Source organism: Coptis chinensis, chromosome 8 (assembly GCF_015680905.1).
Source record: "Coptis chinensis isolate HL-2020 chromosome 8, ASM1568090v1, whole genome shotgun sequence".
In the NCBI taxonomy this organism is placed as follows: Eukaryota; Viridiplantae; Streptophyta; class Magnoliopsida; order Ranunculales; family Ranunculaceae; genus Coptis; species Coptis chinensis.
This window is the reverse complement of record NC_141463.1, coordinates 88,686,750-88,703,155: the sequence shown is the minus strand read 5'-3', so window position 1 is coordinate 88,703,155 and position 16,406 is coordinate 88,686,750. Positions and strand designations below refer to the sequence as shown.

At 36.8% G+C, this 16,406-nt stretch overlaps 2 protein-coding genes and 1 long non-coding RNA gene across 3 annotated transcripts; 1 reads left to right on the top strand and 2 right to left on the bottom strand.

The window, feature by feature from the left end:
* Window positions 1-578: 578 nt before the first annotated feature.
* On the bottom strand, window positions 579-1,063 carry LOC147484022 (uncharacterized). The gene is made up of 2 exons (XR_015207043.1): window positions 797-1,063; window positions 579-673 (listed from the first exon to the last, which is right to left on the bottom strand). It is a non-coding gene; the product is annotated as an uncharacterized LOC147484022 (long non-coding RNA).
* An 8,064-nt stretch (window positions 1,064-9,127) lies between these two features.
* On the top strand, window positions 9,128-10,544 carry LOC147484021 (uncharacterized; the record flags this gene model as incomplete). Its single annotated transcript, XM_086579697.1, has 5 exons — window positions 9,128-9,387; window positions 9,544-9,814; window positions 9,943-10,030; window positions 10,143-10,267; window positions 10,364-10,544. Coding segments are annotated over 4 exons (678 nt in total), but the record flags the coding sequence as incomplete, so codon positions are not given.
* A 2,204-nt stretch (window positions 10,545-12,748) lies between these two features.
* Window positions 12,749-16,243, bottom strand: LOC147484020 (LEAF RUST 10 DISEASE-RESISTANCE LOCUS RECEPTOR-LIKE PROTEIN KINASE-like 2.1). Its single transcript, XM_086577407.1, is given in 4 exon segments — window positions 12,749-13,475; window positions 13,477-13,973; window positions 14,074-14,103; window positions 15,051-16,243. Coding segments are annotated over 4 exon segments (1,845 nt in total). The 5' UTR covers window positions 15,775-16,243; the 3' UTR covers window positions 12,749-12,881.
* Between the last annotated feature and the right edge of the window lie 163 nt (window positions 16,244-16,406).

Genomic DNA, 16,406 nt, shown 5'->3' with positions numbered 1-16,406 from the left:
GTCCAACTTCATGTAAACGAGTTGTTTAAAGGAACTTAAGAGTTAAGACGTAGAAGACATTTATTGCTAACTCTATCCCCATCATTCATTAATTATCACACATACTATTGATACAAAAAATTCCAAAATGACAAAGAAGCCTGACTGATACTTTCAAACAAACGCAGGTTCCAGGAACCGTTATCTTACATCTTTCCACACTGAGTGTCCCACGACAGGACATACGGGGATTCGGGGTGTAATTGATCTTCTGCAACTTAATGCATTAGAAAAGTTCAGCTACCTTTGCAAATAAGAACAATGAAAATCAATATTTTGAAAAAATGAAATAGAAAGTGTTGAATTTTAACATTCTTTGGGCCAACTGCAAGTGACCTCAGTAAGTGCAGTCCCACACTCTCATCTAGCATCAATACAGAGAAGAGACTAGCATCATGATCGTCAAAACTTATCTACCAAGTGAGACGGCTCAGCCCCCAAGAAAAGAACAAAAGATGAAACATTTCAGCTAATGAGAACTATATAATTCAGCTAATGAGAACTATTTCATCATTTAGTGTCGTCTATATTCGAAAATATTATTTACATAAGATAATTAACCGAGACCCTCTTCAAGTTTTATTACCTGCTTTCCAAGAGACTCCCCATGGCCATACCCGGGTATTTATTTCCTCTGGAAGGGTTACAGGGGAGCAACAAGGATTAGTATTGTCTTACTTTACAAAACTAACATCCCTGAGTAGAGAGTTTCTGTTAACACTGAAACAATAATCAACATGAGCAGTGAAACACATACCACATTGCTGAAACACTTTATTTTCTTTACTAGTTTCGGGACACCACCAATGTCACTTGTCCAGGTTCTCCCATTGCTTGAGATATACATTTTGTCCGTCATATTGATCCCCCGGGGCTGAAGAATAGTGTAAATGTGTAATAGATGTATTAGTCAACCACCATAGAACTATTCTTGGTGATAATCGTGCAAATGAAGACAATAGAGAATTCTTTGAAAATTTTAGAGTAGATTCAAAGATTACTAGATTAGTAATGAAGAAGCAACTCTTCTTTGTAAGGAATTTATATTTTCTTTCCTTCCTCTAAATATGGTCATTATAGGAAATTCAATATTTTAGGATATATGTTAAATATTGGTTTCTATCTTGCACAAAATTGTGCAATATCCTCTGCCTTGATGTACGGCTGAAACTAAGGAAATCCTAATTGGTAGAATCGGTCCTCTCTCCACCTATAAGTAAAAGGTTTTTGTTCATCACAAAACTTAACTTCACAAAATTCAACACATTAAGATTTGTAGCAAGAGAGAAAATAGATCTATTCTCTGGCGACAAAGCATTCAATCAATAACAACATCGGGCAAGGCAGGATCGACAAGCTCTCTCGCATCGGGGATGTCCGAGGTAACATTTAAATTGTTTTTTGATTAATCCTATATGTGATTATTATGTAGTTCACGATCTTAGGATTCATGTTAAGAAATATCTAACATGTGGTATCAGGAGCTTTGTTTTAGAACACATGATAGTCCATTAATTAGGATTACTCTGTTTTGGAGTAATTTATCGATCCAACTATTATGGTTTGCATAAATGGTTTATGTTTAATTTATTCCGCAATTTTAATTAATGCACGACTGTTTGATCGTGAGAAATTAATGTAATAGTTAAATATATTTGTTATATTTACTGTGTTGGTCTTATTCGCCTTCACGGGTTTGCAATGATAACAAATAGTTTTTTCGTTCACATCATGTATTTATTTGGCATGGGATGATGTATTTTTTTGGCATGGGCAAAAGGCTAAGGCATCGTCTGGATATTTTTCATCTCATATTGTCAGATAATTAGCATAATACGTTTTCTATATCACTATTTGGATCTATATAAGTATCACTATTTGGATCTATATAAGTGGTAGCAACGGTTACATAGTGATCATTATGACTGACAAAAAGTATGGGACCATCTTGTTGTAAACCCAAAGCAACATCATAGGTCATTCCTTGACAGCATACATTACATGGTTTACGTGGTAGATTACTCTGCGACAGTTCTTAGGACAGGGGATCAATGTTAACTTTTTGGAGTTTTGTACGGTATTGGTTGCCCAATTCGCTGCTCCATAGATAACGACAATCTCTGTTTGTTGTTTGTTCACAGAAATAGAACTTCAAGTGCTTAAAATGGTCAAGCTGTTACGGTTAGGTTTCACCACAGTGACCCTAACTATTAAACACTGGTTTTGGCCCTACTAGTACCATCATGATGTTTAAACTACATATTATTCAAACGCATGAAGCTTTTAATCGCCCACAGACGGATTATATTCATACGTCCAAACATTAATTAAGGAGCACCTAATTAGATGGTATAATGTGTAAAAATTATGGTGACTACCCACAGGAGCACCTAAATTTTATGTCGTATATATTCATACTCGTGTTGTTTTAATTCAAAGCCTTATTATATCTCTATTTGCAGTTATCATACCTACCAATCTAAATTCGCATGCTACCTCTGTCACTAAGCTCAATGGAACCAACTTCTTAGAATGGAAAGAGCAAGTTGAGTTCACATTGGGGGTACTTGAACTGGATATGGCTCTTCTTAATGATAAGCCACCTCCACTTACTGCCGAAAGTACTGCTGAGGAAAAGAATCTCCTTAATACTTGGGAGAGGTCTGACAGACTAAGCATTATGTTTTTTTGGCGAATGACTATTGCTACCAACATCAAAACATCCCTTCCTAAATCAGAATGCTAAGGACTACATGCAGTCCATTCAAGATAGGTTTAAGATCTGAGACAAATCCCTTCTTTGGGAAACTAATGGCGAGATCTTACAACCATGAAGTTTGATGGCACTTCGCTCAATGCATGAGCATGTCATTGAGATGACCAACCTTGCAGCAAAACTAAAGAATTTGGGACTATCAGTGGATGAGGCTTTTCTCGTCCAATTTATCCTGAATAGTTTACCTCCTCCGTACGGGCCTTTCCAAATTCATTACAACACTATTACAGACAAGTGGACAATGAATGAATTAGCTAACAAACTAGTTCAAGAGGAGGCCAGGCTGAATCAACAAGGTATTAAAGTAGCTCATCTCGTTCACGGAGCTGGACACAAAGCTGGGAGAAAGCATAATTCAGGCCATAAAAGGGCACCACCCAGATCTAATGAGGCTAGTCAAAACCCCAAGAAGACAAAGAAGGAAGACGATGCAAATTTTGCAAGAAACCCTAACACTTTCGGCAGATCGCACTAAACGCAAAAGAATGGTTCGAAAAAAAGGTAACCCCATGGGTTTCATAAGTTATTTCAATCAAATCTTACTTATGCTTCTTCGATGCTTGGTGGATTGACACCGGTGCTAATGTTCATGTTTCCAACTCAATACAGGGATTCCTTATGATCCAAACCACAAACCCAAGCGAGAACTTCCTCTTCATGGGAAATAAAGACAAAGCTCCAAATTGAAGCTATTGGAGCGTTTAAGTCTTGTTTTAGATAGCGGTTATCAGTTAGACTTATGTCAAACTCTTTATGTTCCGATCTATTTCCGTAATTTGGTTTCGATAAAGTGCACTTGATAAAGTTGGTTATTCGTTTGAAGTAGAAAATGGTATTTTCAGCTTATTCAAAAATTCTAGTCGAATTGGTTCGGAATTTTGATTGAAGGTCTATACAAGTTTCATCTTGATAATCAAATTGCTGAAACCCATCTTACCCCATTCTAAGGAAACAAAACAAGAGTCATCTTCAAATGACTCTTATTTCTTGTAATGGCATAAAAGACTGGGTCACATATCCGAAAGAAAGAATCAAACGATTAGTAAAGATGGTGTCCTTCCGAGCTAAATTTTACTAATATTAAAGTATGTGTGGATTGTATTAAAAGAAAAACAACAAAACACACAAAGAAAGGAGCCACAAGAAGTACCCGACTTCTTGAAATAATTCATCTGATATTTGCGGACCTTTTGACGTTCCAACCTTTGGGAGAAAAAATATTTCATTACCTTTATTGATGATTACTCACGCTCTTGTTATCTATACTTGTTGCATGACAAATCTCATCAGTAGATCTTTGTACAAGTGTTCATTATCTTGAAGTCGAGCGGCAACTAGACGTAAAAGTGAAAAATCATACACGATTATGCGATAGAGGTGGTGAGTTTTATGGAAGGTATGATGAAAACAGGACAACATCCCGGACCTTTTGCAAAACTACTCCAAAAGCTTGGAATTGTTGCCCAATACACAACACACAGTTCCCCATGGCGAGAATGGGTGTAGTAGGCCGAAAAGCGAAATCGTACATATATGGATATGGTTAGATCCATGACGAGCCATGCTAACTTACCTATATCCTTGTGGATGGATGCTCTACGCACAGCTGTTTATATCTTGAACAGGGTTCCCAGTAAGGTAGTTCCAAACACACCTTTTGAACTATGGAAAGGATGGAAACCTAGTTTAAGACATCTCCAAGTATGGGGTTGTCCAGCTGAGGCTAGAATCTACAATCCACATGAAAAGAAATTGGACTTTAAAATGATTAGTGGTTACTTTATAGGTTACCCAGAAAAGTCCAAAGGATTTAGGTTCCTCTTTGTCCTAACCATAGTACGAGAATTGTTGAAACCAATAATGCCAAATTCTTTGAGAATGGCGAAATTAGTGGGAGTAATAAAACTCAAGATGTGATCATTCAGGAAATAAGGGTACCTATTAATTTTCCCTCTATTCCGAAAGATATTGGAAACCCTCCCGTTGTTGAACATTTTCACAATGAGGAAAACCCAATAAATGATCAACAACTCCATAATGATATTATCGCCAACCAACACATGGATGAAGCACCAGAGGAACCAGCATTAAGAAGGTCTCAAAGAGAAAAGAGATCCGCTATTTCCAATGATTATATGCTTTACCACGTTGAATCTAAAGAATGGACAATTAAAGACCCGGTTTCTTATTCACAAGCTATTAAGGATGTTAATTCTAGTAAATGGATTGATGCCATGAAAGATGAACTGAAATCTATGGATGAAAATAAAGTATGGAAAGTTGTTCAATTGCCTCCAGGACACAAACCAGTTGGCAGTAAATGGGTCTTCAAGACCAAACGCGACTGTAAAGGCAATATTGAACGATATAAAGCTAGACTTGTTGCCAAAGGTTTCAATCAGAAAGAAGGCATTGATTATACTGAGACATTTTCCCCTGTGTCCAAGAAGGATTCTCTTAGAATCATCATGGCATTAGTAGCTCACTATGACCTCGAGTTACATCAAATGGATGTGAAGACCGCCTTTCTTAATGGAAACTTAGACGAAGAAGTCTACATGAGTCAACCTGAAGGCTTCAAAATTGAAGGTCAGGAAGACATGGTCTGCAAACTTAAGAAATCAATATATGGACTGAAACAAGCTTCGAGGCAGTGGTATCTAAAGTTTCATGAAATCATTACGCAATTCGATTTCAAAGAAAACATAGTTGACCCTTGCATATATCTCAAGATCAGTGGGAGTAAGTTTATATTTTTGGTTATGTATGTTGATGACATATTACTGGCTAGTAGCGACCTTGGTTTATTACATGCTACAAAGGATTATCTCTTTAAGAACTTTGAAATGAAAGATATGGGTGAGGCTTCTTATGTGATAGGAATAGAAATATTCCGTGACAGGTCACTTGGTATTTTGGGATTGTCTCAGAAAGCATATATTGACAAAGTTCTAGAGCGATTTGGCATGATGACATGTTCCTCTAGCCCTGTTCCATTGCATAAAGGGAGACAAGCTTGATCTTGAGCAAAGTCCACAGGGACCCTTTGGAACGTAAAGAAATGGAAAAATATCCTTATGCTTCTCTTTGTAGGGAGTTTGATGTATGCACAGTGTCCATACAAGACTGACATTAGTCATCTTGTTGGCATCTTTGGGTAGATTTCGAGTAACCCAGAATTGCTCATTGGAAAGTCTGCAAAGAAAGTCTTTGAGATACCTCAAGAGAACAAGAAATTATATGCTCACATACAAAAATCAAATCACCTACAATTGATTGGTTATTCAGTCCAGATTTTGGCCGGATGTCCCGACACTAGACTTTGCACTCTTGGCTATGTGTATCTCTTATGTGGAGGTGCGATATCATGGAAAAGCCAGAAATCTGAGTTGCTTTACACATCCACCATGATGGTTGAATACGTGGCATGTTATGAGGCTACAATTTAGGGAACATGGTTGCGCAATTTTGTCTCTCAATTCGACGCTTTGAGTTTCATCTCTAAGCCATTAACACTCTATTGTGACAATGAAGCTGCAACCTTCTTCTCCAAGCATGACAGGATATCTAAGGGAGCCAAACACATGGACCTTAAATATCTATCACTGAAGCAAGATGTTAAATTAAAGAAAATTGTCATTGAGTCTATAATGACAGATACATGGTCGCAGATATATTCAACGAAAGGACTACCTCCAAAGACATTTCGAGGGGACATACTGAAAAGCATGGGTCTTGAAGATAGTTCTTAGTTAACATTTTACTGCTTTTATTTCTGTACTTGTATTTGACATTTATTGAGCTCTTAAAGCAATTTTACATATGCTATTTCTGTTTTCCATTGTGCACACATTTACGTTTGGATGAATGATAACAGAAATAGTCTTTAAACAAAGACATTATGAGACCATTACGTAAATCTCCTATTACGGTCTAACTATGAAAGTTGTAAATGGCGCGAGTACATGGAAGTAAGCATGTTACAAAATAATGTGTGCACGCCATGACTCCCATTGACAACCGAATTAGCCACGACACTTATGATAACCAACTAAAGAGGTGTTTAACATATAATGCGCGCCTTATGATTCCTAAAATGAAATCACTGATGGATCTTCCTGTCGACCAAGTGGGAGACCCAAAAATTTATATTTTCTTTCCTTCCTCTAAATATGGTCATTATAGGAAATCCAATATTTTAGGATATATGTTAAATATTGGTTTCTATCTTGCACAAGATTGTGCAATATCCTCTGCCTTGATGGACGACTGAAATTAAGGAAATCCTAATTGGTAGAATCGGTCCTCTCTCCACCTATAAGTAAAAAGTTTTTGTTCATCACAAAAACTTGACTTCACAAAATTCAACACATTAAGATTTGTAGGCAAGGAGAGAGAAATAGATCTATTCTCTGGCGATTAAAGCATTCAATCAATAACAACATCGGGGGCGGCCAGGGGATCGACAAGAATTAAGAAGCTCTTTAGAGATGGATAGCTATAAAACCCCAAGCCCAGATAGATACACAGCTCAATTCGTCAAGTTCAGTTGGTTTGTGATTAGAGGATTTATGTATATATGATACATGTACTCCCTAAAGGTATCAACTCCACTTTCATGTGTTTAATAACTAAAATTCCTAATCCTTCAAAGGCAGCAGACTACAGACTTAATCATCAGCTTGAATCAAGCTGCCTTCATACCAAAAATATTCAACAAAGACAATATGCTTATTTCACATGAGCTCATGTGAAAAAACATGATAGAAAGGGTATCTCCCCTAGATGTTAATTGAAGGTTATGCCATGACGATGAAAGAATTTTAAAAGTTTTAGAAGCAATTGAAACATGACCGTCTCAATTTTTTCCCATCTATTCTTGCATTGATTAAGAAGCATCAATCTATACCATAAGAACAACCTAATAAAATCTCAATTCCCAGGACTAAAGGTCCCAAAGATAAATGGTTCTTCCCAGGACTACTTCAAAGGAAAGAGAGGATTGAGACAAGGAGGCTCTATGTTCCCTTAATTCTTTATGGTTATTGTCATACAATTGTAGAAAAAGATAGCGTTGAAACGATATTGCTTATTTCTTGCACAAGATAGAGCTGGTTGGAGATATTTATGAACGGATGGTTATCTAAACATTTTATCATTAATCCTGGATATCCCTCCCCCATCATTCATTAATTAAATACTATTGTACCTCGTAATTTCAAAATGACAAAGAATATTAGCGATACGTTCAAATAAATGGAAGCCACTGGAAGGAATTTTATTTTTTCAAGATGATGACGATGAAAGAAAGGGGATTAGAACGAAGTAATTGAAACATGACCGCTTGAATCCTGTAAAGTTCACTCTACTTCTTCCGTTGATCAATGAAAATCAATCTAAGCAACGAGAAATAGACAACCGTTGAATTTTAACTTCAATTCCCAAGTTAAAGTTCCCAGTATGTAACCTCAATTCTTCATTCGGTAGCTTATAGTATGAGTTGAAGGGTGCACACTGCAAACACTAGCTAGCTAGGGTGTTCTTAGCATTCAATGATCACGACCAAACACAATCTATCACTAAATGTGTGGTTAGGAGTCTAGATATTGCGTTCATAACACGTCCACAAAGATGCAACTTGTGTTGAGGTCCAACACGGCGGCTGAAACCAACTTCAATATAATGTAGACAGGTTGTTTAAAGACATCCCCATTTTCCCGCTGGAAACATTTTCCCACAAAACAATATTTATTTTCCGCTTTAACAAAACTTGATGCCATATAAGGGTTTTGGCAAATGTAAAACAATAAAAAAAAAAGCTAGGTCACCACATTGCTGGATATATTAGGCTTATGACACTTGCGAGGAAAATCTTAAGCAAGTCCAGAAAAGATTTTAGAATCATGTCCTCGTAATTAAAAGGGTATTGAATATTAGCGTAGTTGACGGACAATAAATGGAAGACACTGGAAGAATTTTTATTCAAGTTCGGACGATGAAAGAAAATGGCCATTATTGAAAATGACCGCTTGAATCCTTACCCACAATCTGCTTCTTCCGTTGATCACCAAAGCATCCTCTAAGTGTTCAGAAGAACAACCGTGATAAAGTCTTAATTCCCAAAATTTTCCCAGTATGTAACCTCAATTCTTCATTCGGTAGCTTATAGTATGAGTTGAAGGTTGCACACTAGCTGCAAACACTAGCTAGCAGCTTAAAAATTTCCTCAATGGTTGTCTCAATTTCCTAATTATGAGTAGCTTAAAAATGCATGTATTTGTGAAGCTTTTGTCTCACATGTGCCATTTTTAATCTATATATACAAGCAGAGGAACAGAAAATCGAAATGATTCTGCTGTGGATTCTTTGGAGGCTGGACAAGAAAATTTTGAAAAGCCGAAGAAGAAGAAAAAGAAAGAAAGAACTAAAGAGGGGAAAAGTGGCGGAGATAGGGACGATAGCATAAATGATGACCAGAAAGAAGATAATGCTCAAACCGAGGAAGGAAATACTGATGTCATCAAGAGGGTGCCTGTCTATCATGAAGCAGATGACAAAGCATCCAACAACAAGTGAGAATCTTATTTAGCATCTTATGCACTTTAGTTTTCCTCATCTTTACCCTTTCTTTCTTTGTTTGTTAGAATGTTTCGATTGGTATCTATTGAACAAGTCATAACTGAAAGTAATATATATCACCATGTGGCTTTCTTTCTTTGTTTTCACAGGAATTTGAAATCTCATGGCAATGGAGTTTCTGATGAAGATACTACTACTGGAAAAAAGAAAAAGAAGAAGAAGAAGAAGAATAAGAATAAGACACCAGAGAGTGACAAAAGTGCAATTGCAGACGAAGCTAATAAAGGGTCTGTAGTGGAAATTGAGGACAAGAAAGCAGAACTGAAGGCAACACAAGCAAGGAATTACCCCAACGGCCTTGTTGTTGAGGAGATAAAAATGGGCAAACCAGATGGAAAAAAAGCGTCTCCTGGAAAGACGGTAGCTACTTCCATACTTAATGGGTTTAGTATTATGTTCTAGGCTTTTAGCCAGTGCTACATGTTGTTATGGTTATGAAGAAATTGGTTAATAAACATTTAAGTGATGTTGTCATTTGTTGGTTTCAGGTATATGTTCATTATATTGGGAAGTTGAAGAAAAATGACAAAATTTTCGATTCTAACGTAGGGAGAGTACCTTTCAAGTTCCGTTTAGGTACTGATTCACTTTTTTGGTTAGCTAGTGCGTTTCTTAATGTTATCCTATATTTTTTTTTTTTTTTTTGTTGGTGTTTGAGTGATTCTAAAATCTGATTTTCTTTTTGCAGGTGTGGGACAAGTTATTAAGGGGTGGGATGTTGGTGTTAATGGTACTAATTCTTGTTGACTATTTAAACAAACTTGTTATGCGGATTGGTGACAAGAGAAGGCTGACAATTCCACCATCAATGGGGTATGTATTTATCTGACTTTTTTAGTTTTTCTTCTTGTTATATTTGTTCATATAGCTCGACGCTAAATATCCCACGTTATCCTCTCCGTGATGCAGATACGAATCGCAGGGATCACCTCCTACAATACCACCAAATGCGTGGCTTTTGTTTGATGTTGAGTTGGTGAATGTTTGTTAGTGTTTACTGGAGTGCGTTATACTATATCTTGTTTATACAAGTATAAATGTTATTTTTCGGCACAGATTATCTGAACTGGCAAACCGTAGTTTCAGGGCACGAGAATATTCAGCATTCACATGGGAATTTTTCTTCTCTCCAAACTGGGAACATAGTTGAGTTTTAGGTGTATAAACTTTGTCAAGATCCACCCATTTACTGAAAAAATTTAAACACAATTGTTTAGTGCACAAACTCACAGATCTAGATAGGCCTTGCACTGACTAAGTTGCCAAAATTAATAGATCTACTTCATGCTTATGCTAAATGCCTTGCACCAAAACAGAATTTGTTCTGGAAACATCCAGGTCAGGCGGCTTCAGTCAGAACCAGTGAACTGGAGTGTTATATTTTATTTTCCAGGTGGACTATAGTGTATTGCAATTTTTTTAGCAAACATAACAGTGTAGTCTGTACTCAGCACCCAGGAGGCCAGCCATTACCAATCCGAACAAAGTCATATAACAGAAGAGGGTGAAATATCAAATTTTGCAGAAAATGAGGATGAGCCCATCAGCCCGGCCATGCACAACTAGTTCAAACCACTGACGAACTGCCATAGTAATGCAAAAGAGTTCTGCAGATTCAACAACCAAATACCAAATGAGAAGTCCACATATATTGAAATCCAAGCATTTGCTTTGTGCCTGAGGTATCAATGAATGAGAAGGTTAGAGTTTAATGAGATAATTACTAGACTAGACACTTTCCTTCACATCAAACCCTAACAAGGTATCGTCCCTTCACATCAAACTCTAATAAGGTATTGAGAATTCGACCTTTTCCCAAGATCCTCTTAACACAACAGAAAATAAAAGACTGACAAACTGTTTGAGTTCTCAATAAGAGAATTACAAGAAGACACTATATCCATCACTCTGACTTATGTTGCCATCCTGCATCTTCTCCATTGTTCCTCAGCAGTTGCATAAGATATCTACTATCTCCCAAAATAAGTGTCTGATTAGGCTGATACTTCTTCAGCAGATTACATGCCAATTCAGCTCCAGCTACTTCTGCCTCTAACGCATTTAGCCGCCCTGAACTTTCTGTAAATATTCTTAATCAGCCTAAAGGAAATTCTAAATTTCTAAATTGATACTAATATATAGACAAATGGAATTTCCAGAGCATCAATAGACACCCATTACATTGAGCCAAGTGACTAAATGGCTTACAAATGTTTTACATTCATAAATACACAACTGTTTTACATTCATAAAACCACAACAATTTCAACAATGGAAATACTTAATAGCATAGCAACAATACAATGCAAATAAATTCACATCACTCGCATAGTAACGCTTCTGCAGTCTCCTTGAACTCTTCTGCAGTCTCGCATTGTAGTCTCCCTGAAGTCATCTTTCTTTTTTCTCTTGTAGCATCACACACCAGTAGCACACTACAGCCAACTTTTTAAAAGAGATTAGTAACTCGGATACATACTGTCGGATGTGAAGTTTGTACTCAAAACATCTGGTAACCTCTTCTTTGTGGACATAGACACCCATCATTGCCAAACCATGTAACTGCTACCATATCACCTATGAAAGACTGGCATGGCCAAAAAAGTTTTATATAGCATATCAAGGTTAAGAAAGAGAGTTCACCTGGGAATATAGCATAACAGAGAACTTCATAATTATTATGGTATGATTGTTATAGAATCTAAACGACAAAAAACGAGGACTATATATCACAAAAGGGTGGAAAGTTTTTTGATATCTCAGATCTTATCTTGACTTGAGGAGAATCTCCTTCACAAATGTACTCGATTTCTTATCAGAAAAGGGTGTTAACTGTTAACTACATGTGAGGCTGTAAATATATTAGGGTCCTTTACTCCTTTAAATTCGATAAGATGATAGAGGACAGGTCCCTGCCGCCTTATTTCAGTCGATGTTGTGTAAAGCTATATTTGATCATTCTAAATAATCAGTCATGACAGTTGTGTATTTTCTAACCGTTTGAGGCAAAATAGTATACAACTTCAGCTAGCTTAAGCTTAACTAACCTCAACTTCCTTTGCATCAAGTTAAAACAATCGGACTAAACATGTCAAACACAGCAACCTGCAAAAATTACCTCAAAAATAATGAGACTAATACTTATTTAATAAATAAATAAAAAATAGCACTTCTAATTTTGTCATTGGCGCGGAGATATTGCCATCATTCGATATTTGGTTAGTTTGAGAAAGCTATGTAGCACCAAAGAGTCATATGGAGCATGAATATCGATCTTGCCATTGGAGGATAATATGTGAAAAAAAGAAGATATAATATATCATGGAACCCATATATCTTTTACAAGTGTTGAAAAGCAGTACAATACCTATCTAAATTTAAAGAGCAGTGTTGTAGAACAAATCCAAATTCGATGGTAGAGTAACTCTTATGACGATGAAATCGAAGATTGTGAAGGTGGATGAAGAAAAGGATTTGGAGGCATTTTTAAATCTTCATTGTTTCCTTCTAACATATCTACCACCTTAGTCATTGAAGGCCGATCTGTTGGGTGTGTCTGTATACACCAAAGAGCCACTACGATCATCCTTTTGGTTGTTTCCTCTTCAAATATCTCACACGATCCTTCCACATTGAAATCTGGTTTAAGATGATTATATATCCACTGGGGAAAATATATCTCACTCATGTTCTCCACTGCCACATCAATGTTCTTTCTTCCCCCAATCATTTCTAACACCATCATTCCATAACTATAAACGTCTGACTTGTGAGACACCCCTCCAAAGTTTCTACAACATACTTCAGGAGCAATATAACCTATAGTTCCTCGAGCTCCAACCATTGACACAACACTAATATCTCTTGTTGGATGAGGTTTAGCCATCCCAAAGTCCGAGATTTTGGGACACAAGTCTTCGCCTAGAAGGATATTGTGAGGTTTAATGTCGAAATGCAAAATGCTTGTGTTACAACCACGATGCAAGTATTCCAACCCTTTAGCAATGCCAAGTGCTATTTGGTAAAAGCTTTTCCCATCCCAAAAGAGGCATGGTGCTTGACTCCTTCTCATTGTAAATAAACCTTTCAAGTGATCCGTTCGGCATGAACTCATACACAAGGGCTCGTTTGGTTTTCTCGGCACAAAACCCAAGAAGACTTACCACATTAACATGGTTTGTCCCGCCAATGGTGGCAACTTCATTGACAAAATCTTCACCATTACCCTTGGATTCATTCAATACCTTGACTGCTACTAAACGGCCATCGCGAAGCTTTCCTTTGAACACACAGCCATATCCTCCTTTCCCTAATGTGTCCTTAAAGGAATTGGTCATCTTCTTGACACTTGAATATTTGTATCTTTGTAGAGCACGACATCCATAATTCTGTAAGAACTCTTCCACATTTGTTAAAGTTTTTGTTTTATTCCTCCCACGCGAGCATAATGAGGAAATAATCTTCCTATAAATAACGAGTAAGGTTAGAAGTACTAGTCCTCCAACTCCAGTGGATACACCTATAAAGTGTAAACAAAGAGATAACCTTTTAATTTAGTCTAAAAATGTATAAATTTCTATAAACAGTTGATCAAGTAATATGTAGTATATATAGCTCACCAATTTTGATCTTTTGTCCAGTACTTAAGTCTGCAATGCAAACATGTGATTCTCGTTAACATATATACATGCATGACCATAGTTACAAACTCATATTATTGAATTCTACTGTATAATGATTCTCTTGTGCCTTTTTCTTAGAAATTTGAATGTGCATTACTCTATCTCCATTTATAATACCAACTATATTTGAAGTGTTGTCTGAAAAATAATTTTGCATAGATTCTAAAATCGGGCTTCTAAATTTACACTTATGAGTTCATAGATCATCTTTAGGTGGTGGCAAACAATTGCTTTTGGTTAAAAAAAATATAAAAATAAAAATAAAAATAAAAATAAAATAAAAAAATCTCTAGGTGGTGTCAAGTTTCCGGATACGGCGCTGCACTCAATCTAGAGCACGCCATTTCATTTGCCTCCCGACTGTTTTGTTGACTTTTTCAACGCGCCACTTCACTGGCGCGTGTGTAGGGCCCTATCAATATTTGCTACCATGCACCTAGAGTTGGCACTGTTTTGCAACCCAAGTTTGTCAAATTTGTTTGCAAAGTTCGACAATTTACTACCACCACCAAGATATGCTCTTAGATAGTATGCAATTTTGTTGAGTTCTTAGATATTAGGCAATTTCGTATAATGTAAAAAAAAAAAAAAACAAAGGAAAAAGCACTTTACAATCCCAGCAATACGAAGTGCAGCCTAGCTAAGTTCAGGTTGGTCAAAATTAGCCGAAAAGATAGCTTAGCTTCAGGCATGTTTAATATTAATTCATGATATATTCTAGAGAATGTAAAAGAAATTTATGGAAACAAAAATCGCAACTACAATATTGTAATTTTCCCTATGGGATCGGAAACTTTGCGAAAAACTTATCCAGTTGGAATGTTGGATATTGTATCTAGGATTGCATTAGAAACACAAGAGATCTATGAATTCAATTGAGCAAGAGATTAAAGAGAGAGAAATTAGAAACTTACGAGATGGACAAACTCCATAATGATCGCATAAGATTAGTATGCATAGAGGAACACTTGTAGTAGTATTGTACAGGCACATACCCCCAGATTTCTCGCAGTCCTGACATTCAGTAGGCGTAGACCAAGAGAGCTCAAACCCCAATTTAAAAACTTGTGAGAAATTTCGATCTCGGGAGAAAGAGTTAGGTGCTACCACACTCTCCGAACAGGTTCTATACCCGTCAAATCCTTCTGGGATTGAATCTTGATAGAAAGCATAAGAACGTTCATTTGTATTACTGTTGTTGTAGTTGTCTAGACAAGGGAGAAGCTGCGCACCACTATAATTGTTGGTACAATTGTAGAAAAAGATAGCGTTGGTGCCAAAATCATCATAGCGTAAATACGGTGTTGAGTCGGATAAGGAGAAATTTCTTCGTGGTTGAGGACAATCTTGTCCTTCTATATCCGCGTCTACTATTGTTACAATTTGCCGGTCGTAGCTTATTTCTTGCACAAGATAGAGGTGGTTGGAGATATTTATGAACGGACGGCTATCTAAACATTTGATCATTAATCCTGGATATCCCTCTTCCTCTCCCCTACTTAAATACCTTTCCTTGTAATTAAACGGGTATCTAATATTAATATTATAGTAGTCGTACGAACAATAAAAGGAAGACACTGGAAGAATTTTATTCAAGCTGATGACGATGAAAGAAAGGAGTAGAAGCAATTGAAACATGACCGCTTGATTCCTACACCCACACTCTACTTCTTCCGTTGATCACCAAAGCATCACTCTGAGCAACGAGAAGAACAACCGTGATAAAATCTCAATTCCCAAGTTAAAGGTCCCAGTATGTAACCTCAATTCTTCATTCGGTAGCTTATAGTATGAGTTGAATGTTGCACACTGCAAACACTAGATAGGGTGTTCTTATAATTCAATGATCACGACCAAACACGTCCACGAAGATGCAACTTGTGTGGTCCAAGTTGCACATGGTGTGTTGAGGTCCAACTTCAATGTAAACGAGTTGAATTTTAACATTCTTTGGGCCAACTGCAAGTGACCTCAGTAAGTGCAGTCCCACTCTGATCTAGCATCAATGATCGTCAAAACTTATCTACCAAGTGAGACGGCTCAGCCCCCAAGAAAAGAACAAAAGATGAAACATGTACCAATATAATTCAGCTAATGAGAACTATTTCATCATTTAGTGTCGTCTATATTCGAAAATATTATTTACATAAGATAATTAACCGAGACCCTCTTCAAGTTTTATTACCTGCTTTCCAAGAGACTCCCCATGGCATACCCGGGTATTTATTTCCTCTGGAAGGGTTACAGGGGAGCAACAAGGATTAGTATTG